Source organism: Periplaneta americana, chromosome 16, assembly GCF_040183065.1.
Source record: "Periplaneta americana isolate PAMFEO1 chromosome 16, P.americana_PAMFEO1_priV1, whole genome shotgun sequence".
NCBI classification, from domain to species: domain Eukaryota; kingdom Metazoa; phylum Arthropoda; class Insecta; order Blattodea; family Blattidae; genus Periplaneta; species Periplaneta americana.
Window position 1 is genome coordinate 150,877,633 of NC_091132.1, and position 26,252 is coordinate 150,903,884.

Here is a 26,252-nt window from a genome sequence, read left to right on the forward strand (position 1 = left end):
TTTTTCGGTGTCTTTTTTTTGCCCCCCCCCTCCTGTGGCAGGATGACGCAGACGGTTCCGTAGGGGGGGAGGCAGTTTAAATGTCCTCTTCCCCTCCACTAGAGAAACAAAATAAGATACAAAAGTTAGGAAAAAACAATGCGAGTGGTGGTCATATAACGAACACTGCAATTGACTTGGACCCTGAGAAAGTAAGAAAGTGCCGCCTCCAAAGTATATTAGTATCACCTTGGATGGGACAGAAAAGACTATGAAAAACATCAGTCCATTTTACGTGAGACGCGCGCTAGGTGGACTCGTTCGCATGGTCAGAAATGCAACTCGACTCCGTAATGGCTGTTTCCTTGTTGAAACTGTATCTGCAAAACAGAGTGAGACGCTGTTGAGAGCGAAGTTGCTGGGATCATACTCCACCAGAGCTGAGCGACACTCCTCGCTAAACACCACGCATACGTATTCTCTAGGTGGTATGTCCAATGAAGATATCCAATTAGACCTGGTGGAACAGTCCGTGTCCAAGGCTTACCGTTTACTGTGTAAGGGGAGCGGACGGACTGAACCCCTGAGCACAGTCTTTCTGACATTTGAAACGTCTCTCTTGCCAGAATACATCTTTGTCGGGTATGAGCGTGTGTATGTGCCGAATCCAGTGTGGTGCTTATGTGCCAATGGTTCGGACATACGCAAAAACGTTGTACAAACAATATCATATGTGCAAGGTGCGGCGGTGCTGACCATGGGGATTCCCCATGTGCTGGCGCCGAGCACTGTGTAAACTGTTCTGGGAATCACGCTTCTAATTCGAAAAACTGCCCAAAGTATTTGCTGGAGAAGACGATTCAAGAGCTTGGAGTCTGGGAAAATATTAGCTTCGAGGTGGGTAAGCGTATTTTAGATAAAGAAAAGATGGCAGTGGAAACGTCCTATGGGTCTGTAGTGCAGAAAGCAACAGAGGGAATTGATGCCACCACACAAAGGCCACCTCTTACAAATTACCTGGGAAGCGAATTGAGATCGCAACCCAGACGAATGTTGACGCTGCCACTCAGACTGCTGAGTCAGACGACACGTGTGGGCTTGACATCAGGCCTTACGTCTGTAAGAAGATTGCTGCTGTGACAGCAGAGAAGGATTCTAGGCCTGGTAGAATTCCAGAATGTCGCACTCCTAGTTCGCGCGGAGGGGGGGGGGTCGAGATCAAGCTCTCGATCATGTCGTCGATCAAGATCACGATCAGAAGTGCGACGAACTGCTAGTGAGTCGCCACAATCGAAGACTAAGCAGTCCCAGATAAGAGCAGTAAGTCATAGAAAATAAATTGAATAGTATACTGTATAGGTCAACTGATGAATTGTTTAAGCTTATAAATTGAATTAATCTACTTCATATGAATTGTATAGCTTAACGAAAATAAGTTTGTAAATTGAACTAATTTAATTGTATATGTTTGTATAGTTTGGCTGATGAATTGTATATGTTCTTAAAATGATTACTAGTCTGTGTAGCTCTACTGATGAATTGTATATAGACCTACTGTAAATTGAATGGTAATATGTATAGCTCAACTGATGAATTGTTTATGATTATAAATTGAATTAATCTACTTGATATTAATTGCACAAATTTGTATAGCTTAATGAAAGTATGCTACTTTGTATTGTATATATTTGTATAGTTTTGGCCGATGAATTGTATATGCTTTAAATTGAATAGTAATCTATATAGCTCTACTGATAAATTGTTTGTGTTTGTAATTTGAAGTAGTTTGCATGATATGTATTATCAATTTCTGTATATCACAACTGGTTGAATTGTTTATGCCTTAAATTTAATTAAATTGTTTTGTAGTATAATATAGCTCAACTTATGAATGATCGTTTGCGTTTGTAAATTTAATAATCTGATTGGCTATGTATTGTATACTTTTAGTAGAGCCATCGATGTAGCTCAGTCGGCAGACTCGCTGGGCTGCTGATCCGGAGCTGCGTTCGGGCTTGGGTTGGATCCCCCTTTGGACTTTGGTTTCTTCCGAGGTTTTCCACAGCCGTGGGACTGAAGCCGGATGGTCTATGGCGAGTCCTTGGCATCAACACCTTTGATTTGATTACCCCCTTTGATTTGATTACCTGGTTGGGTTTTTCCGAGGTTTCCCCCACCGAAAAGGCAAATGCCGGGTAATATTTTGTGCGAATCCTCGGACCTCATTTCATCTCACTACATCTCGCCAAAATGTAAAAAAAAAATTGTACAACATTGTAAAAATTGTAGAAAATTACTAAATTGTACAACTATAAAAATTTGTAAAAATTGTAATTGTAATATTGTAAAATGTTGACATGTTCCACATCTTAAAGCTTCATTGCTCATGTAAGATCTATGGAATAAAATAAATGAATGAATGAATTCCCTGTCAAGCCACCATCATGATTTAGCTCCTCGAGATGACTGATATTGTACAGTGGAATGTGAACAGTATTCGCAGCAGATACACAGAACTACAACAGTTGATCTGTCATGAGAACCCTGCTATTTTATGTCTACAGGAGTCACACCTCCGACCTGAACATTCCCTAAATATATCAGGATACAGTGTTCACTGGTATGATCATCTTGCCAGTATTCGGGCCAATGGAGGTTATACCATCTTACTCTGCCAAAGTATCTTTTCCTCTGTCATTAATATTAACACTCCTCATCACTGCACAGCCGCAAAAATATCTTTATCCACCATTCAGTTTTCAATAGTCTGTGTCTACATGCCCCCAGAAACTCTTTTCACAGTGACTGAAATTGAACATATCCTGTCACAGGTACCTGCTCCATATCCGTTAGTGGGGAATTTTAATGTATCCCACTACTCTTGGGGCTCAAATTCCGATGATGATAGAGAAAATAAAATAACAGAGGTATGTATACGTCTAAATCTAATTACCCTGAATTCAGGGGAACCAACACACCTATCCTTTCTTCACGGTACATACTCCATGATAGTTACTCCATTTGTAGCCCAGTTTTGTCCACGCATTTCGAATGGGCTGTGTGACCACTACCCCATCCGAATGCGTATGTCCACTCTACGACCTGCGGAATCTTGCTCTCCAAACTTGGTTATTAAAAAGGCGGACTGGATCGGATTTTCGGAGTCCATATTATTCGTTGATAACGAACCTGAAAGTGTGGACTCCGTAGTAAAACATTTCTGAAATGTGGTTTTAAAGTCAGCAGAATTATCTATCCCCCGGTCGTCCTGCAGGCCAAAACGCTTCTCTGTCCCTTCGTGGATGGATGCCTGCAGAGATGCAATCCGAGACCGCAAATGTGCCTTATGCCAATTTTGAGCGCCATCCAACCCAAGAAAATCTTGTCCAGTTTAAATGTATTCGAGCCAAAGCTCGTCGCACTCTGTGTGATGCTAAGAAGACGTCCTGCACAAACTACGTCAATTCATTGAAGAAGAACGTCCTAGCTAACATCGTATGGGACAAAGTCCGTCGAATAATGGGGAAATGTAGTTCTGTAATTCCGGGCCATCTGAACAATGGCATAACGACCACCAGTCACATAGAAATTGCAGAAATGTTCACTAGCTCATTTGCACAGATAAACAGCTCAAATAATTATGACCCGGAATTTCTAAAAATCAAGGATGCTGCGGAAAAATGAACCTTGAACTTTATATCTGATAACACTGAAAACGACAGTGCACCATTTACATCCAAGGAGCTGGAGGCAGCACTAGACACATCCCCTGACACCTTCCCTGTCCTCTGACAATATCCATAACCGCATGCTTCGCCATCTTCTACCAGCTGGAAAATCCTTTATTCTGTCAATATACACATAATCTGGACTGACTTTGTACTTCCATCTGCTTTGCATTCCGCCATAGTAATCCCAGTCCAGAAACCGGTAAAGGATCCTTCTTTACCAGGCAATTATATGCCAATTTGTCTTACCAGCTGTGTGCAAGGTTATGAAAAAATGATAAGCAAACGCTGATGTGGATACTCGAATCTGGACACCGATTATCTAATATCCAATGTAGTTTTCGTAATCACAGATCCGCCACAGATCATCTTGTTCGGCGGGAGACCGCCATTAGAAATGCTTTCCTCAAGAAGGAGCATCTTGGAGCATCTTGTGGCAGTCTTCTTTGATCTAGAAAAGGCTTACGATACCACATGGCGGTATGGCATTCTGCAAACTCTGCATGATTGTGGACTTCGTGGCAGTCTACCAACATTTATTGTGAAGTCCATTGCAGAGCGATATTTCCGAGTTCGAGTAGGCACCACACTTTCTATTGAACATCTTCAAGAAAACGGCGTTCCGCAGGGGTCTGTATTAAGCATCCTCTCTGCATTGCGATCAATGGAATTGCCCACTGTGTCGGTGATCGAGTTTCTTCTGTGTTGTACGTTGATGACTTCAGTTTATATTACAGCTCCCGTTATCTTCCATCCATTGGTCGACAGTTGCAACTGGTCATCAACGTGCTATCAGAATGGGCTGTTCGCAAAGGCTTTAAATTCTCCACTCTATAAACTTAGTTCGTCCTCTTCTATAACCATCGTGGACTGCATCCACGGCCTGAACTGCGTCTTAATGTAGTGGAGTTGCAATATACAGACACTGCGAGATTTTAGGGCCGTATCTTTGATTATAAATTAATTTTGTATGTGAATATATGTGATTTGAGAAGGCGTTGCGAAAAAACGTTAAATATTTTACTGCTTTTGTCAGGGGTTCGCTGGTGTCGAGACCGCATAGTGCTTTTACGTCTTTATCATGCTCTTATCCCATTAAAGCTGGATTTTGGCTGTTCTATCTATGGCTCAGCAAATAAATCAAACTTACGTCTCTTAGACACTATCCGTCATCATGGGATACGACTTTCTACAGTTGCCTTCTGAATGAGTCAGATAGACAGCCTCTATTGCGAAGCGGGTGAACCATCACTGTATCGGCGACGTAATGTCTTCTTGTGCTCGTATGCTGTTGAGCTCCGCTCACAGCCCCAGCACAATTCGTACGACTCCTATCACCATATGTGTCTTTATGGCCGATACAGTGAAAATCCACAGAGACTTCGTCCGGCAGGCGTGCGATTTCGTGAACTGCTCTCCGAGCTCGACATCCGCCCGCCAACAGTTCGGACACTGGAGTATATAACCACTCCACCATGGATTATGTGATGTCCCATGTTTGATGTAAGTCTGAACAGCAAACGTTCTCATGTGGACAGATAAAAACGTTAATTTTTTTTTCTTCCACCATGTTAATAATTTCAAAAGAAGGCTTATACAAAATTTGGTAATTACGAGGCCGTCCAGAAAGTGATTTTCCCTGGGGCCGTTTATAGAAAAAAAAGCACAATTGCATAGAAATATTTATTGAAACAGATACAGCAATTGTTGCGCTATTTGTTAACAGATCCCCCTCTGGAATTGAGACATTTGTCATGCCATAGAATCAATTTTTGTGTCATAGAATCAGCCGCCTCAGATCGGAAGCAGCATTTGACTGCGTCTGCACGTCTCTTTGTCGACCCCATGATATGAGAAATGTCTCAATTCCGATGGAAAATATGTTGAAAAATAGCTCAACAATTTCTGTGTCCATTCCAATAAATTTGTCCAATGAAATGTTTTTTTTTTCTGTTAGTGGCCCCCTGGCGAACTTATTTTTTACTGCCCTCGTAATTGCGGTCGAGTGGCCAAAATTTGTGTAACTACTTTTTTTTAACATTATTAACATTGTGGAAGAAAAAAAATTTTAACTTTTTTATCTGCCCCCATCAGAACGTTTGCTTGTGAGCCGAAGTTTTAAGAACTTTACGCCAGCTTTTGTTTATAAACTTCCTTTTAGTGAACTTTTATAACAGTTTCAAAATTATTCAGTAGGTGTTACTGACGGATTCCGAGTAAATGATTGTGTTGGTTGTTTCTATGTTGCAAATGAACAGATATTTAAATATAAATTGAACCAGTACACTAGTGTTTTTACCGCGGAAATATATGCTTTTTATAGAGCTTTATTGTTTTTAATGAGACAACCCCGGGGCAAATTCCTTATCTGCTCCGACTCTTTAAGCGCCATTCAGTTCCTGCAACGTTTGAATTCTGATGATCCACTTGTGTTGAGAACCCAGGAACTTTTCCACATTCTCCTAACATCTGATTATGAGATTGGAGTAGTGTGCACTCCGGGTCATGTTGACATCCCTGGTAATGAGACAGCTGATGCTGCAGCAAGGCATGGTGCTATGAATGGGTCCGAGGTGTATTGGTGTGAGAGGTGGCAAGATATTCAAAATTACCTGAAACATACGTTATGGTGGCAATGGGAAGGAGAATGGCCTGCACAAGAGGGAAACAAATTACGAAGAATAAAGAATACTGTTTGAGTTTTGTGTTCGTCCACAAGAGCGTCACGACACGAAGAAGTTTTACTCACCCGGTTGAGGATTGAGTGGCGAGCCTCAGCCGGAGTGTGATATATGGCATATTGCATTGTAAAAAATATGACCGTGTCCATCGCCAATATGGAATTCAGCCGACTCTACATGATGCTCTTCAAAATGATTTTAATTGTATAAATACAGTTCTGAGATTTTTTATCGAATACAGGACTTGACAGTGTGATTTAGTTTTTTAATGACCGTTTTACTTATCCTCCGTACCCTTTACATCCGGAGGTTACATTTGTTTAGTATATGTTTTTAACAAACTTGACATTCGGACCTTTTACATCCGAGCATTTTATAAATGCGCCAGACAATTTATTTCTGGTGGCATTTGTTTTATTATTTTATTGTTCCTTTTTAAATACTAGGTAGGATCTGAGTAGTGCTCACTTTTATGTTTTTTTATGCATCACCCTGTTGAAACAGCATTTGTGAACCTCGTTTTAACCATGACAATGCTTTTTAGTTTTTTTAAGTATTCTGGTTATTGTATTGTATTTCTGTTTAGTGAAGGAGTTTAGATAAGGGCACAAATAGGCATAGTAGCTGACGCGTCCTTTTTAAACCCCACTAATTAACTAAAATATTCTAGTCTCTTTTTACTGTACTACAAACTTAGCTTAAAATTGTAAAATGAGAAACTGAACTGTAAAATAGAAAGTTTAACACACAGAATAACAATTTTTTCTGTTGTACCACTGAATCATTAAGCCACAGAGATAAAGCTATCATCGTATTTATTTTATGTCCTTTGTAATGTGTTGTTTTCGAAGATGATTAGATAAAATTAGGAACAATGAGCATTAGAAAAGCTTCGGGAGAATATTGTATCCGTTGCACAACAATGAATGGTAAATTAAGCTATCTAAAAAGAATTTCGCTATTATTAGATTCCTCACTAATGCTCGTTACACACTTGAAGAAATGTCGCTAGGGCGAAATTTATAGCGAGAAAGAGGCAAAGAGGCCTTCTCCACATACTACAGCTAGTTGCCGCTATGATCATCTCTGCACTGCCTCATTCAGAGATTATTTTTCTGATTGTGGTAATTATTTGTTCAGGGAAATACAGGTTATATTTTGAAGTATATTCACAGTTTAGTGTATACAGTCATGAAGCTTGAGGTGATGAGAGTACTATACCTGTTTTTTTAAGATGGAACATGACAGTTAAGCGACCGAGATTGGAACTACAGTGCCATGTTGCCAATATGGACTACCACACTGCAAGTTGATGGAAGCTAGCAATTGTCGTTGAGATGGCCGAAGTTAAAACATTCATTAACAATTGACGCGAAGGTAAGAAAACAATATAAAAATCGACAGAGAATCAAAGACAAATGTACCAATTCTAACATTGTCTGCACAATAAATGTCGCCAAGAGAGCTATAATACACTCGCCACGTGGGACCTATAAGTTTGGCAACTCAACCCTTGTTACTATAGCAACAGGCCTACCACGCTATGTGACATACAGTTGTTTTTCCGATCGCAACGCTCCTGTCATGTCCCATCTTTCAAAATCACAAGTATAGGAACAATAGACTGTGCCGGTATTATTTCGCATTGTCTGTGATGAGGCGATAGTAGCGATCCTAGTGGTTAGCAACTATCTATGGATGCATATTCCCTATGTATTGAGCTTCTGACTGCATATACTAGACAGTGGTACATTGTCGTACTTTACAAATGTTGTACGAACGCCACTAGTTGAATCTAAATCTTTAGATAATGACGAAATGGAGTTATGTGAACACGATATTTTGTTAACGAAAGGAAAATGTATGCCTAAAATTGAACCCAGAAAAATCTGGATAAGACATCACACTTTATCTCACGAAGATAAAGGCGAGTTCGATCACTGATTTTGGATTTGGATGATGCTACATTTAGGGTTTATTTCATGTTGAATAGACCTCACTCTTTTGCAATTGATGATATGATAATGGATTCTTTGCTATGTTCTGATTAAAATTATGTAAACTGTTAAAACATATAGATACAATGTCAAATGTAATTAATACTATTAAAGCTCATCAAAATATTATTTTCAGATCATCTGATATTTGTGTACAGATTTCTGGTTTAAGTTTCGTGTTTTATAGTTTTCATCCCGTGTATCATACAAATAGGCCTATGAGTGGTATCATACAAGTTCGATAAGTTTCTCACTACAATTATTATCAGCCATCGTTCCTCATTGTAAATACAAATGATACAATACATTCACCATCACCTGAGTTATTACTTAATCTTTTTCTACATTCAGTCATAAGTAGAATAAATGTCAAACATCTTTTATAAATGTGTCAAGAAATTTCGCTGAGCTACCAATTCCAGCGAGGAACTTGCTCGAGGTTTTCTCATCAAATGAGAATCTCTTTCAGTGTCCAGACGTCCTTTTGAATCCATGTTATCAATCTTTGATTTTTCTCATTACAGATTTCTTGCTATCAAGATCTCTTCAAGTATGTAACATGCCTAAGAAAATAATAAATTATTTCATTGTCAGAGTGAATAGAAAAATTGAAGACGACTTGTATGACAAGAACTTTCTCTGAAAAAAAGGTGGGAGATGGTGATAAGTTTTTAATACATCTTGCTACTGAAGTGGAAGTAGGTCAGATAGTTCGAAAGGTGGTGCAACATACCTTGTGACGTGGGAAATATACATTCTTTAATACTAAAGTCTGCGATATTGATTGACTCATTTAAGATGTTGTTATAATTATATTTGCCATAAATTTTAAAACATTCTTTAAATGCTATTTTAAAACTACAATTAGTGATCGTTTTCACACATTCAGTTGTATGTATCCATTTTAAAATGAAAAAGTAATGTGTGATCTGATTCACCCCAACTATTGAGTGACACCGATCAACAAAATACGTTAAACAGTATGTACTGGAAAACAATGCACGATATTTACATTCGGTACAGATTACTCTGCAAAATAGATTATTATAAAATTAAGTCGAGACTTGACTAGGCTGTAAGCTTATATGGTTAACGCTTACAAAACTCAAAACATTGATCTGACTAACCCCGTGTTATGGTACTGGTTATATGGAATCAGAGTGCAACTAGTAAAATTTGAAATCTTGCTCCTACCATTATCTGGACACACGATCACAACATTCCTCACTATTATCCTTTCCCTCCCACCGAACACCCTCATATTCATCTTCTTTAACTTTGGCTGTTCCTCGACTTTGGAATTCCCTAGCAAGTAATGTGAGAGACTGTTAGACATCAAACCAATTTAAGAATAGACTAAGGAAATATTTTTCAAACTATTCTCGTTAACAAATATAGCTGTTGCAAGTTTCTCAATTTTTAATTATTATATATATCACAGAATAAATATTTGAATTATCTCATTATTATGACTATTATTGTTGACATTATTATTATTATTATTATTATTATCATCATCATCATCATTATTTCTTACCAATGTTTATTATTGTCTCGCTAACATTACTTATCATTATTTACTTTTACTTTCATTATTCACTCTCATGCTCTTTTACGGTCTAAATATTAATGTAATAACTATGTAAGCCAATTGTATTCAGTTAGAATTAGAGTCTTGCTGGGCGGAAAAGAAGGCCTACTGGCTTTAGCTCTGCCAGATTAAATGAATAAATTATTATTACTTGCAAATCTAGTCTTTCAGGTGAAGCTCCCTGTAAAGCAGATTTGAATAATTTCAAGGGAAAATTTTACCCACCCCCGGAACAATTTTTCCCTTGAAATTATTATTATTACTTATTTTATCATGTGTTTCTGTTCTCCGAGAACTTCATTGAAGCCACTCACGTGACTCAGTTGGCTAAGATGCTTGCCTGCTGTTCTGGAGTTGTGCTCGGGCATGGGTTCGATTCGCAGTTGGTCTGATTCCCTGGTTGGGTTTTTCCGAGGTTTTCCGCAACCATAATGTGAATTTTACGTAATCTCTGTCGAATCCTCGGCCTCATTCGCCAAATAACATCTATCAGCAATCCCATCGACGCTAAATTATCAACTAGTTGTTGTACCGTGATTAAATAATCAAGTAAAAACACTTAATTTATTAAAACTGCACTTGAAAAATGTTTTTGCATAGATAATATTCATTTTCATATGAATCCTGACCCTTTTCGTCATAGTATAAAGCATGTGCTGTGGGTTGTGCTCAGGCTGAGTCATATCAACAAATAGAGTGCTAATAACAATAGAAGTCCTGTTCTAATTCCTTGTGATAAATTGTTCATTTAAGATATCTCTTTGTATTGCAGGAACGAAATCTTATGGATCAGCATGTGACTGGTATAAAGGAGGAATTTGTGGACGAGAGCCATGATCTCACATCTGAGATAAAATTTGAGGATGATCCGGAGTCAATTTCGTTCACTGTCGTGAAACGTGAACCTGAGGTAAGTGGAGCACAAGGAATGCACTGTGTGTTCTTCTGCCAGTGTTTATCTTGCATTTTGATTGTAATGGCCACTACCTCTTTACAACAATATTTGCAGTGCCTTTTACTCTATGATAGAGACAAAGAACTTACCACTATTTTTTATTACAAGTGATGTCCTGCAAATCAAGATTTCAGGTATAACTCCCTGTAAAGTTGATTTGAATAATTTCGAGGGAAAAATTGTTCCGGAGCCGGGTATCGAACCCGGGACCTTTGGTTTAACGTACCAACGCTCTACCACTGAGCTACTCGGGAACTCTAACCGACACCGATCCAATTTTTCCCTCTATATCCACAGACCTCAAAGTGGGCTGACAACCGTCAAGCAACCAACTTCGAGTGCACACTAACTCCGTGTGACTTAAATTGGATCGGTGTCGATTAGAGTTCCCGAGTAGCTCAGTGGTAGAGCGTTGGTACGTTAAACCAAAAGTCCCGGGTTCGATACCTGGCTCCGGAACAATTTTTCCCTCGAAATTATTCAAATCAACTTTACAGGGAGTTATACCTGAAATCTTGATTTGCATAATACACGTCACTGTTCGTTAACAGAAAACCACAATTTAAGTCACATGGAGTTAGTGTGCACTCGAAGTTGGTTGCTTGACGGTTGTCAGCCCACTTTGAGGTCTGTGGATATAGAGGGAAAAATTGGATCGGTGTCGGTTAGAGTTCCCGAGTAGCACAGTGGTAGAGCGTTGGTACGTTAAACCAACGGTCCCGGGTTCGATACCCGGCTCCGGAACAATTTTTCCCTCGAAAGTATTCAAATCAACTTTACAGGGAGTTATACCTGAAATCTTGATTTGCATAATACACGTCACTGTTCGTTAACAGAAAACCACAATTTAAGTCACACAGAGTTAGTGTGCACTCGAAGTTGGTTGCTTGACGGTTGTCAGCCCACTTTGAGGTCTGTGGATATAGAGGGAAAAATTGGATCGGTGTCGGTTAGAGTTCCCGAGTAGCTCAGTGGTAGAGCGTTGGTACGTTAAACCTAAGGTCCCGGGTTCGATACCCGGCTCCGGAACAATTTTTCCCTCGAAATTATTCAAGTGATGTCCTGTTGCAGAAAACTAGTGTTGGAATTTTAGCACAGTTTTTTTTTAAATATGAAAAGGAAAATGCTTGTTACGCTTACTCTTAATTGTTGCCAAGCTATACATTCTCACAGTGGGTTTGAAAAAAATTTGTTCCTAAGGGTATGACTTCTTTTTGTCTTCCCTTTGCCTAAAATTCTTAATACTTTTTACCCTTTCCAAATAATTGATTTTGCTTTAGATTTATCTGCAAACATTATCTCCTGGCTTCATCTGTTTATTACCTCTTGTTAAATATTTACGTATTTGCAATATATCGTTTGTAGAACATTATCTTAGCCATAGAGAAAGGATATTTTATAACTTTACGATAAAATATGTTACTGGTTTTGAGTGGATTCCACCTGAGCATACGTGCAGGTACAGCATACATGGAACTATTGTTTATTTTATTTACTCTTATTCTGTCAGTGAATTGCATTTCATTTTAATACAGGTACGGAAACTTAAAATTAGAAACATCAATTTACCAATTTTAAAATGACTAGAAATAAACATAATGAATTTGAATTTTCTTGTACTTCTTATGAGTAGACACCAACTTAGTTGCAATTCTCGGTTAACTTATCAAGTTCACTAAATCGTTGAACGAATTTTCTGAACCAGACCAATATATACCTGGTAATGTAAAAATTTGAAGACATATAATGACATAGTTGAGATTTACAAAAAACGGAATTGTACGAATTCTTGTCTGACCGTAAAATTGGTGCACTGGTGTCCAGATAATGGTGGGAACAAGTTACCTGTTCGAAGTTTTTCCTGGGGTTATTTCTTATACAATGCAGAGCAGATTTCGGTGATGGACCTTTGATTCATTTCGCTGCATTATCACCATTTCATTAAGACATTACATAACAATTGCAGTTGATAAAGTGTCGTAAAATAAACCATGTACAAAGTCAACCAAATTCGTGATTTGAAATTGAATTATTCGTTCATAGATAATTTCTGCTATTATACAGTAGTTAAATAGTTATTCTAGAGCAATCATTTTCCTCCAGTTTTCCATGGCACACTCGAAAGATCTGGTTGTGTGCGGAAGAATACCGAATGCAGCTCAACTCAGCCTTCAGTAAACACAGTGTAGGTGTGCGAGCAGCAGATAAGAGAATGACTGACGCACATCTAGGGTAGCCAGATCAGTAAAATTAAAATATCATGCCAATCTTTAAAAATATCGTCTTATACTTCGCTTTATGAAAGAAAATGTTTCGTGCATTAATTGCCTTAGAAACACGTGTAATGATATTGTATGTTTTCCAATTTCCTAAATAACAAGTTAGTTATCTCACTAATATTACATTGTAATAATTTTCTGTCTCCAAATTTCTGTCATAAACATTACATAAAAATACAAAAATTGTTCTATTTCTATATTGGATAATATGTAGGTATTTTGTTTCTCTTCTCAACGTCTTTTGCACCATGCGCCTTTTCACCATTCATCATATTATTACTCCCCAGTTTATTGACTCATGAATAATTCATATAAATTGAAAATATTACATTTAATATATTAATGTTAGTACATATACCTCATTTATTTGTTTTATAGTAGACTCATTTCCTCGTAAAACCCTCAAAATTCCCCTCCTGCTTGGTAGCAACAGATTATATGAGTGTGCTGCAGCATTTTAAATTACCTCTAGTTGTACCGCATGTTGAAAAAGGTTAAAAAAAAAGCTATTCTACAAGAAAAAGATGTGCCCCATGAAATATATGCCCCAAGAATTATCTTTTAATAGCTAAGATTCTAGAAGGTCCTAATACGACTTAAATGTAGTTGTGTGGCTACTAAAATGGATGCGCTTTTATTCATGTAAATTCAGCTATCTTTTTTTTTTTTTTTTTGCTCTGTATTTGTAGGATGAGCAGAGTGACTTCGATGAGGAGCCAAGGGTGAAAGTGACGGCAGAGGACAACGAGGTTTTCGCCAAAAGGTGAGTGTTGTGTACTAATCTTCATGTAGAGAGTTCATTGTATTTGAAGTGTCCGTTTTCGTGACTGTCCAGAAGCAGCTCCAGAAGAACTGTCTGCCTGAATCATCCAGCAATAATCAGTTATCACATTCACACTCCACTTCTGTTGATATCTGGTTTCCATAAGTACTGTTCAAACCTTTCTTCATGTTCTTCACTAAAAGTGCCTAGATTTTCAAGAAAGTAATCTAGATGGACATGAACTCACTTGTATTGCATCCTAGGGTCTTGAAATCTTTAACTTAATTTCTAAGTTTCTCTATAATTGAAATTTTTGTAACTCCCTAGGAAATAATAAACTACCATTTTGAGTCCATTCCAAGAGTTTTTCTGTGAACTGCTCATCACATTTAAGAAGTCGTTATGAAACATTAATTTCCCTATTTTATTTATTAATTCATTTATTTGTTTGTTTGTTCGTCCATTAGTTCATGCTTTCTATTGTAGTTAAGGACATCAATCTTTCACTTTCACATCACCAGAATTAGAACAACAATAATACATACAATGGTTCTTGAACATTGTTATACCAGGTTCTGATTTCTTTCTGTTTGGCCACTGTTTCCCCTTCTACTGTCCCACTCACAAAAGAAACTTGTTGGTAATGTTATTAATGTAGGGTCCTTAGCAATATTTTTCACACATAGAGAGTTCAGAGCAGTGGTGTCACGAAATCATCACAGAAACTTATGATTTTGAAGTTACAGGATAGCCGCATGCTTCCCTGTAAAAGACTGCATAAAACTGTACGAGTACTCAGCTCTCAGGCACCGATGTAGAATGTGTTCCTGTGAGTAAGGTATTGTACTTGTAGTGAAATCACAATCATATAAATGAGACAATTTATATTATTAGACCTCGGATGCGTCATGAAAATAATAATCAGCAGTAAAAAAAGTGTAATAAATTTAGAAAAATTCTACAAAAGGCAAATAAGTAAGGCATAAACAATATTGAAAAATGGAAATATTTGTGATATATAATTATGATTTTATGACTATTTCCTTATAAATTAATACTAATTTCCTTAAATAATACAGCATATTCTCCTAGGCGAAAATAGTATTGTACTTGAATTATATTGTCATGAAACATTGGAAGAAAGAACCCTATACTCGTACATAAATACATGTACAACCTGAACAACAAAGACAGATAGTTATTTCCTAAGCTTTTATTATTTGTTGCAATTCCAATGTGTACTTACAATGATGAAAGACATTTTCATATATCACAAAAGTTTATTCTTCTCACTTGAAGGACCTGCCAGAGACACTTCTTGTTTATCATTTGTTTTTAGATATAACATTCTCCATATCGGTAATATTACGTTAGCAAGTACAGTTCTTAAAACTGAAGATAAATTATTGTCTGTCCGACGACTCCTTAGATTAGACCTTTAATTTTTATGGAAGGGAAGAACTGGTTACACCTATACGTACTGTCGAACATCGATATTATTTCTAAAAGAATTGTATATTATTATTTAAAATAAAAAGTAAAAATTAAAGTATTTGAGAATATTGTGATGATGCCTTCAATGTTCTTTACTATTTAGCATGAGGTCGAGTGATGCACTGTATTAAACCTTTACTTCCGTATGACGTCTAGCATAAAACTGCAGGTAGGAGAGGGATATCAGGGGAGATAAAGTTTGAATACATGCTGTGCTGGAACGAAATTGAAGAACAGCATGTAAGAGAATGGGATGACGACGTTGGTTTAGAGGAAAGGGCTGGACATCGCTGTAAATGATTCTGATGTACTTCTTCTTGAATACTGCACACTGGACAAAATGGTCAGAAAATAATTCCAATTTTGTTCAAGTGTTTGTAGGTAGCACTTTTGATAGTAGTTCTATAACACATACAAAAGGATTTGTTTTTTATTTATTTATGTCTGATGTGGTTCTCGTTCCTTTAGGAAGTGAAACAAATATTAATTTCGTTTATAAGGGCCAATTCTAACTTATTAATAACCTACAGGTGTTGGTCAGTAATATTGTACAAGACAAGCGTTGCAAAGTTTATTAACAAACGCCATTTAACATTTCATATAAATAAATTAAAACTAAAATGAAAAATAATAATTTTACGGAATTGGGAAGCCAAATCACAACCCATGGTACGAAGAGCGGACCTCTTATCCCTACGCTAGACACACACCTCGTAAGGTTGAATACATTGTAGATGGACGAGTTTCAGTGAAAACAGAACACCAATTCCTTCAAGTGCAGTTCTTGTACTCGTGTGAATTGCGCGGTAGAAGTTAGAATTTCTAATGACTAAGAATTGGCCCCCTCTTTTTGCCGTGAAGCGTACATCCTATAATGCGAAATCAATACTGATCTACAGTATGATTCTTTATTGTGCTATGCTGTAGTTATTTCGAATGGTTTCATTAATTTGTCCAGCCTCTATTTTCCATTATCAAAAAACATCTGCATATACTTCAGACTCGAACTCTATAAAATTTCGAATGCCACTTTCCTTAGACAATATCGCTAATAGAATAAGGAACAGATCAACCCTAATCAAGTGCTTGAGTGGAGTAACATGGGAAGCCCATAAGAGACACTTAACCAAACATATACTGTGTTAATCAAACAAACACTCAAGGTCGTTCATTCATTCATAGTGTTCTGCTCAAGGGCAGATATGTCTTTGCATACCTAGTACAGTATTATCCAGTCTTTCCTATTTTCCGCCTTCCTCTTAGTCACTGCATACTTCCCATATGTCTTAATATCATTTTTCATTTGAAGCTCGAGATCAGTTTCCTGTCTGGCAAACTTGAGCGCATGTGGCAGTGTCCACTTTCCCTTCCATTTCCAGCTGATACAGTGGTTATTGCGGGGTTCATTCTGTGGAGTGTGTGTACCAAGTGCTTCCATATAAACACTCTCTGGCTTTCTCAGTGCTGCAGTCATAGAGATGAACCAGCTGAGCACTCAGTTCAAGCAGGAAGAGGCCCCTATAATAGCAATCTTGAGAGCGTTCACACAACTGACGCCATCATTCATGTTGCAACACAGTCTCACAGATCACCTCAAGAAGTTGTGTACTCCCTACCCTCCCTGTCCACAATATCCACATTGGATATTGTTATAGTCGAGTATTATTTGTGGCTTGAAATTGTTGCCTTCCTTTTAACAAGACTTGTCATGAAGCTATGATGACAGTAACACAATACAGTCTTTTTTCGTCTTTGATTCTAAAATGTCAGTCAAAGCAACACGACACCATATAGACACGAAAAAATTTCTCTTCGTCTCCCTAATGTGAACGGTTGGGAATGTCAAAATTTTGTTTCCTCCAGTGAGGGCAAGATTATGAGCTAAAAGTTCCTCTGTCAAATTACAGCTTGTGAAGAAGTTGTCTTTGTTACCCTTCGTCCTGTACCGTAGCGAGCATCTTTGACAGTTCTCATTGCTTGGTTCTTGTCTGTTCTCTGGACACTCATCCGGTTTCACTCCTATGTATACTTGGATGTTATGAGTATGATATGTATTTGTATCTACACACGCCCAGACTTTTATACCAGATTTCGTGGATTTAGTTCTGATAAATACATTGAAAGAACAGCATCCACGTAGAGGTAAAAACTGCTAGTCAACCATAATGCATTCAATAGGAGGGTATGCAAGTCCTAAATTTCCTACAGATATCTGAAATACTTCATTCAATTGAGTCACTGAATGCTTTAATGTCGTTGAGTACGACTGTATTTATCTTTAAAGCAAAGAAAAAAATTTAGTAGGCCTATATTCTTTTATAATTGTAAATTACATTATTGCAGAGCTTTGAAAGCATTATTACTGGTTGAACGTTCGCAAAACAACAAATACCAACTTAGGGATAATACAAATACAAATTTTCCCTTGACTATTACACTTTTACTACGTCGTAATACTTTTGACCAACAAAACGGTACGAAAGGACGTGTTTCAACCAATCATGTCTGATTGTCGCTAAAATTTTATCACTTCCCTAGCATTTGTTTCTTTTTATCAGTTTGTATCGTTCCCTTGTTTGCCAACATTTCAAACTCCAGATTCTTTATGATTCTATAAAATATGCTTTGTGATCGTTTCCCGCATAGATAAACAACTGAAAATGGCGGCTCTGTCCAAACGTTTTGGTGAAACTAACATTAGTGGAATAGAATTTTACTAATTCTATTATTACCTATTTTATTTTATTAGAGTACTTTATTTCTTCTAATCTTTATACACTTTCTTCTGTTTTTATCATCTCCCTACTATTTGTTTCTGTGTTTGCGAATATTTCAAACTGCAAATTCTTACGATACTATAAAACATGCTTTGCGATTGTCATCTGTTTATTGCATAGACAGTCAACTAAAAATGGCGGCTCTGTTCAAAGGTTTTGGTGAAGCTATCATTAGTGAAATAGAATTTTAGTACAGTAAGTCAGTATCTTATTGTATTAAAGTACTTTATTTTTTCTGATCTTTATATACTTTCCCCTAATTGTTTAATAGTCAATTAAATCCCACTCGAGTTTTAATTTTCTCTAAATAAGTAAAAAAACTCTCGTGAGATTACTGTTGATAATACTTACTTCGAACTAGACTCAGAAATGTTCCACTGCCAAATTTTAAAGTGACTAACTTAATAAAGTGTAAACAATTTATATATCAAAATGTTATAGAGAAAGTTATAGCACATATGCAATACCGAATTTCAAAACAATTGCAAAAAATAGCACGCTTGTGTCATAAGACACTTTGGCCAGATATGTTTTTTTTTTTTTAAATAAATGCTTCCTAAGAGCTGATTAACGTTGTGTAATCGTTATGAAATTTGTTGTACAGTTGAAGGCCAAATTGTTGAGTATTTTGAAACTTTCAATGTTACTCATAAATGATTTAAAAGAATGAATCTCTAATGGTAATGTGGGTCCTGCTGAAATGGATTTGTTTTCATTTGAATATTCAATAATTGAATGTATATTTGTTGTGAGTATTTAATAGATTGATAGCATATTTGAGCCGTTCAGAGCAGAAGTGGTGTAAGTCAAAATTGGGTAATGAGGTTTAAAGTAAAAATTGTGTAAAATGCAGCGCAAAGTAGCAATTAATATGTGCTTCAAGCTATCCACTGACTACTAATAGTTTAAATAAATTGAGTATGAATTTCTAGTTTGCGCTGTATTTTACAGAATGTTTACTTTAATCCTTATTACTAGAGCTAGGATTTATATGTAGTATGAGTTAGGAATGACGCGAGTATAGTTGAGTCGATGCCGTTAAGAAGGTTTTAAGCCTCGTTGACAAGACTCGAAATGCAGGAAAAGCCACAAGGACTAGACAATGCAACTTTTAAACCCCCCCGCTGTTTTGTAAGTGGTGGTTAAGATGATTAAAAAACCCTTAGCGCTAACTAATGGAAGGACTGAATGACAAGAATGGCAATTATGAGGAGTGGGGGACATGATTTGCATGTTTGTAAACTATACCAACTAAAAATATTAGCTATTACTACATACGAATCCTAGCTCAACTTATTACCCACTTTTCACGTACATCACTTCTGCTCTCAACGGCTCATTTACTTCAGGATTGCAGCTACCAGTCAGAGGACTGTATCATCAGAATTGGACAGTATTGCACTTGAAGAGAATGAGACTGTATGGGACATTCACAGTAATTCAGGTTCCTTGGGAAAACCTGTGCGGACTCGTGACAATGAAAAGCAATTGGTATTTGAATTGCCAAAAATAGATTTCTCGAATTCGGCGGAACTGAAGGAGAAACCTTTCAAATGCGATATTTGTCGTAAATGTTTTTCAAACACAAATGACCTAAAAACTCATGAACGTCTGCACACGGACGAAAAAACTTTCAAATGCAATGTTTGTAGCAAGTGTTTCTCTCAGTCGTCTAACTTAAAAAGTCATGAACGAGTACATACAGGCGAGAAACCTTTTAAATGTGATGTTTGTGGCAGGTGTTTCTCGCATGCCAGTAGCTTATGTAACCATAAATTTATCCATACCGGCCAGAAACCTTTCAAGTGTGATGTTTGTGGTAAGTGTTTTTCGTTGTCGAGAACTCTAAGAGACCATCAACGTATACACACGGGCGAGAAACCTTTCAAATGTAATGTTTGTGGCTTGTATTTCTCGCAATTGAGTAACCTGAGATGCCATGAACGTCGCCACCATACAAGCGAGGAACCTTTCAAATGCGTATTTTGTGGTATGTGTTTCTGGCAGTTACATAACTTAAAAAGCCACGTACGCCGGCACTCTAGTGTGAAATCTTTCGTGTGTGATGTTTGTGATAAGCGTTTCTGGGATTCGCACAGCCTAAGAAAACACAGACGTGTGCATACGGGCGAGAAACCATTCAGGTGTGATGTTTGTAGTAAGGGTTTCTCGGATTCGAGTACTCTGAAAAGACATAAACGCTTGCACACTGGCGAGAAACCTTTTAAATGTAATGTTTGTGGCATGTGTTTCTCGCAATCAAGTAACCTAAAACAACATGAACGCTGCCACACTGGTCAGAAACCGTTCACATGCGATATTTGTGGTGTGGTTTTCTCTGTATTAAGTAGTTTGAAAAGCCATCTAGTACTGCACACAGGCGAGAAACCTTTCAAGTGTGGTGATTGTGGTATGTGTTTCTCATATTCGAGTAACCTAAGAAAACATAATCGCGTGCACACAGGCGAGAAACCTTTCAAGTGTGATGTCTGTGGTAAGTGTTTGTCGTGTTCGAGGAGCCTAAGGAACCATCAGCGCTTGCACACAGGGGAGAAACCTTTTAAATGTGGTGTTTGTGGTAAGTGTTTCTTGGTTGCGAGGAGTCTGGGAAATCATGAACGCCGGCATACAGACGAGAAACGTTTCTAGTGTGATGTGAGGTAAGTGTTTCTCGGTGTCGGGGGCCAGAAAATGAACTCCGATACACAGGCAATAAGCCTTTCAAGTGTGATGTTTGTTGTGTTTCTCGGATTCGAGTAACCTAAGAAAACATGAACGCCTGCACACAGGCGAGAAACCTCTCAAATCCGCCTAAAATTCCATAAACTCCGCCAAAGAGGTGGGAAACATTTCTAATGCCGTGTTCGAAAAGTTTGAAAACCCATGATCTCTTGCGCATAGGCGAAGCACCTTCTATATGTGGTCTGTGCAGAAACTTCGGGGCTTATACCACGTTGTCTTGGTGCTGGTGGCTGACTTTTCGACCACTTTGTTGTGGTCAGCAGTTGGAGAAGGAAGTAGTATGTGACCTTGTGTGTATGTGTATGTGCACACACATACATATATACACACACATCTGATTGGTTCTTCGTTGTGCAATCCGGTTGAGGTCTGTATGGAGGGGAGTATTCATATAAGACTGTCCCTAATAAGTTACGAAAGAAAAACCAATCAGATGCCAGAAGGAGAACCTACGACCTATCATTGAAAGGCAATAAGCAATATATATAGGCTATTCCATATGAAATCGATCAGTAAAAAACCTCGCATATTTTTATACTCTAATTTTTTCCCTACTTATAGAAGGTGCTGAGGGGAGTGCATTTTAAAAAAATATGCTATCGAAAGTCAACGGTTTTCGTGTTATTGAGCGACATTTAGCGCATTTTATAAAAACAAGCCTCTTTCAGCGCTCAGAACTCAGGAACCATTTACTGCAGAACATTGAACGAGAGCTTATTTTGAAGCTGACATTTGGTTGGTTATGTTAAGAAGTAATCCTTATTTTTATTGTACACAGAGAGACAGATAATCTGATTTTACTTGTATTTATGCTTTTTGGCCATTTGTAAAAACCAAATATATATATATATATATATTGAGAAAAAACCTTGCATTATTAAGAGGGATTCGGCATTGTTTGCTTAGTGGTACGGCAATAAGTTTCGAGGGTATTAAATAGATTATTTTCACACGCCTAGACTTGAACGCGCAGTACCGCACGCACTGGCCGAGAGCTGAAGATAAGCGAGCGTTGGGCGTCATTTTACTCCTGTGTTTATGAAAACCTGTGATAAAGCTAGCACAGCCATGACTGCTAAACGTCACATCACGTGTTTGTCTCCTGGCCTTGCTAGTCTCGGCTAGCTCCCGTCTCACAGTCAGCTGGTTATTTCATGCGCGTACTATTTATTTTCTTTATTTGATATTTTCAATACTTTCTTATCAACACACCATCACTAAAATATATGTGTTTATTTGTACTTTCAATGCGGAATCTAACTATATATTTTTGAAGTATTTTTTTCCTAGCCAAAGGCGTCTTAATGACGAAAAATCTAAATTTCTAGATTTCCATAAAAAGTAAGAAAATCTCTTTATATGTTAATATAAACATTAATTTCTTAGCATCAAAATAAACCATGATTTTCATCATTGGGTGGAAGGGTTTCGGAGCTACAAGAGTTTAAAGTTGCTAATTTTATGAAAATACGATACATTTAAATATTTTTAATTTAAACACTATGAAGTTCTGATGCCTCAAACTTTGCACAAAGCATTGTATCACAGTTCTCTACGTACAAAAAAAAGTTTCATTGTATTTAGAAATTGTAAGGTCAATTTTCTCTATATTTCGGTCGATTTGAGATGGAATAGCTCATATATATATATATATATATATATATATATATATATATATATATATATATATATATATATATATACACACACACACACACACACACAAATATACAAGCTCACATACTATTTCCTTATCCAACTGCTCTGAGGATGACCACAACACAGCGGTCGAAATGTCAGCCACCAACAACAAAGTCAACGCTGTGTATGTCCCGAAGTTTCGGCAAAGACCATGTACACCAACCGTGGAAGCCTACGTGAACACTTAACCTTCTATATGTATTCCGCTGGTAGGTTTAACTTAAGTACTCATGTGCTGAAGCATATGAGCAACAAACCTTTCTAAATCGGTTTTTGTGCTTAGTGTTCTCGCGATCTTGTAGCTTAAACACTCAGGAAAGCCTGTAAGCGAGGAGACTTTTAATTCTGATATCTGTGATACGTGTTTATTTTTAAAGACTATTTTAAATCTGTTTTCAAAAATACTGACGAAAAGGTTTGTTAATGCGATGAATGTGGGATGTGTTTCTCTCACTCTTGTAACCTGAAACCTCATGGACACTAGCACAGACTAGAAATCTTTTAGGCCTGGTCCACAATAAACCTGGAATGGAAACAAAAATGGGAACGCTTATACAGTTAAAATACATATATTGAAGATGAGCATTCACAACTAAGGAGAAAGTTGCTTGGTACGTAGAAGTTGATTCAGTCTTTTGTCATCATGAAACTATTTTCTCATCCTATTTTTTGTGCCATAGAGGCCGTAACATGATTTCTTCATCATATCTAATTCAGAAATTCAGTAGAATCACTTTCAGTATTATTCTACGTGTGTCTGACCAGACTACCACCTGATTTGAATTCTTAAATATTCTGTGTTATAAATTTTGTAGTTGATTAAACAACCTTTGTTTATGTTAACCCTACGATGGTAACGTTAAGAAAACACGTCAGTGGTAACGTTGGGTCTGAGAGACCCATACACATTTTTTGTAACTATGAAGTATATTAACTTGAATTATATAATTGAATTTTATTATTTTTTTATATTATATTTGAAATATTAGTACGGAACTCAAATAGAAATAACGACGTAAAATTCAAACAGAACTGCAATTATAGGCTTTAATTTTTTGTTATACAAAATGTTAATCAAGACAGTGACAAATATATTTTACTGTAAAAACTAGTTTCGTATCACAACGTATCCACAATTCAAAACAAAAATGTCAATCATCGTTTCCTGAGCAGCTGTCACATAACATGCATGCATGACTCAAAAAGAGCCATTTATTACATTTTCGGCAGAAATATTTCGTTTTGTTGTCTTTACATCGATAGCAACGTCCTCTTCTTCCAGACTGAGGGGGTTCTGGAGCATGTTCTTGTAGGGTTGTTCCACATAGTCTGGCTGCTGATTTTCTTAGATCCATTGGATTGTATTTATTCTGAGCCCTGTTCTTCAACTGGCTTTCTACTAAACTTTTTGCCAATTCTTTAAGATATTTTCGTCTTGGTGTTACTGTTGCAGTATTGACTATATGAATGACGTAGCCATTTATTGCAGCAACATTCAGGATATGATAAAATAACGCCATGGGCCAACGTCTGGTATTTCGTGCTACATCATACTCAGCACACATTTGGTCGACAGTATCGACTCCACCTTTAGTCTCATTATAGAACGAGACAATATCTGGCTTTCTTTTGTCCCCTGTGGTTTCATCTAGTTTGTTGTCATGGTGCATACTGGATATCAACACTACACACCGACTCTTCTTTGGTACGTAAGACACAATGGTGCAGTCCACTTGAAAACCGAACACACTACTGTATTCTTCTTTGCATTTTGCATTGTCAAAGGCACTGGGCAACTCTCTTTTGTTCTTGCGGATTGTTCCCACAATTGTGAGTTTGTGGTCCCTCAGCATCGTCTTCAACAAACTGTAGCTTGTGAACCAATGGTCACATTACAAGAAGACTGATAAATCGCTGGCACAATCTTTTCACCACAGCTTCTGGTTTGTTGTCTATCACAAATGGTCCTTCTGGTTGTTGGCCCATGTATACCTCCATATTTGCAGAATAAAATAATTTTACGTCAACAATACTGAAAACTTTTATCCCATACTTGGCGAGTTTCTTTGACATCTTCCATGGAAAGACACAAGAGTCTCATCCAAAGTTGCAAAAATGCCAATTGAAAAGTTTTTCTTGCACTTCTCTACAAAAAAATTGAAAAAAAAAAAAAAAAGCTCGCGGATAGGAGCTAGTTTATCGATGGATTTTCTCTCCTGACGTGTTTCCAAATCATCAAATCGCAAGCATCGGCACAAGAAACGAAATCTCTGTAAGGACATTGTGGCCCAGAACATTTCTACACCTGTTCCATCTCGTTCCCACAGTTCCTCGACATTCAGTCTTCCTGCATGCAACAAACCAGCCATATACAGCAAACCAATTAGGGACATTATCTCACTTCTGCTGGTGGAATGAGTGAATCGTTGCTCAGAATAATAATTTGCAGTGCGTTTTAGTATTTACTTATTTGTATTATTCACAATTATATCGATCATTCCCTCATCTATAAATAGAGACCATGTGTCTAGTATAGAATGCGCATTCTTTGCATCTTGTTTCACTGTTGGTAAACGTGTAGTAACAATGTTACTACGTCGAGTATGAAATATTCATATTTCCTACTTCTGTTCTCCATTTTGTTTCACCATCTTTCCCAATTAAATATTGGCAATTGTCTTCCTCACTGACATTCTCACCAAATTCATCACTGTTATTTTCACTAAATTCTTCATCGGTATCTGTATTGTGGTCACTTTCTATATAAAAGTTAGGATCCGCAATGTCATCATCATCATCATCATCTTCTTCTTCTTCTTCTAACATTTTTTGAATTTGTGCAACACGAGCTTCATAACTTTCATCCATTTTGTACACTATAAGAAAAGTGTACATTATAAGAAAATTAAACACTAGAAATATAACAGATTTTTAAGAATGTAATTTAAAACAATTTAATTGTTGAAATAGTAAGACATTATACTACAAAGACACGATTATTTGCGATTCAACTTACCTCAAAATAGTAACGCTACTAGTAACATTGGGTCTGTCAGACCCAGACCTCGTAAATTGCTTCCTCACTCAACAATCGTCAACTGTAGAATGTTTGTAGCCACTTAAATTTAAAGAGAAACGTTAATTTAAAAGGTGAGAAAAATCCATTGTTGCCAAATTACGTTACATTTAAAATAAATTTAGTCTGGGTCTGGTAGACCCAACGTTACCACTGAAGGGTTAACTGACTTGTACTAGTGAAAGAACGCCATTGGTGAATTATGCACATGTAACATCAGAATACGCAGTATCGACTTTACGTATCGTTATTAACATACTTATTGACATGCTTTATCTTTTCGGCTCTTGGTTTATTGTAAATCAAAAAGCACTTTTGTAGTCATACAATGTAGTTGTAAACATTTTATTAAGGTAACCATAATGTTATATATATTTTTATGTTATTTCTTGTGTGTACGCATTCATGACCATGAAAAATGTGATGAAATATCAAACAGGGTGAATTGAGCCTTTGTGCTACAAGACTACGAAATGTCACAGGCTATGT

At 37.1% G+C, this 26,252-nt stretch overlaps 2 protein-coding genes across 4 annotated transcripts in view; one reads left to right on the top strand and one right to left on the bottom strand.

The window, feature by feature from the left end:
* The window catches only part of LOC138691333 (piggyBac transposable element-derived protein 4-like), a 60,505-nt gene that overhangs the window by 15,102 nt on the left and 19,151 nt on the right, over positions 1-26,252 (bottom strand). The window lies entirely within an intron of this gene.
* LOC138691332 (zinc finger protein ZFP2-like) overlaps positions 1-26,252 on the top strand; it is a 229,103-nt gene that overhangs the window by 2,833 nt on the left and 200,018 nt on the right. For 2 of the 3 annotated variants that reach the window (XM_069813213.1, XM_069813212.1), the window contains 3 exons: positions 10,749-10,886; positions 13,900-13,973; positions 19,594-22,630. In XM_069813213.1, coding sequence (XP_069669314.1) covers positions 10,749-10,886; positions 13,900-13,973; positions 19,594-20,893 — 1,512 coding nt within the window. In that variant the 3' untranslated portion in view covers positions 20,894-22,630. Of the gene's footprint in view, positions 1-10,748; positions 10,887-13,899; positions 13,974-19,593; positions 22,631-26,252 lie in introns of those variants that run through there. The other variant, XM_069813214.1, reaches the window with a different exon arrangement.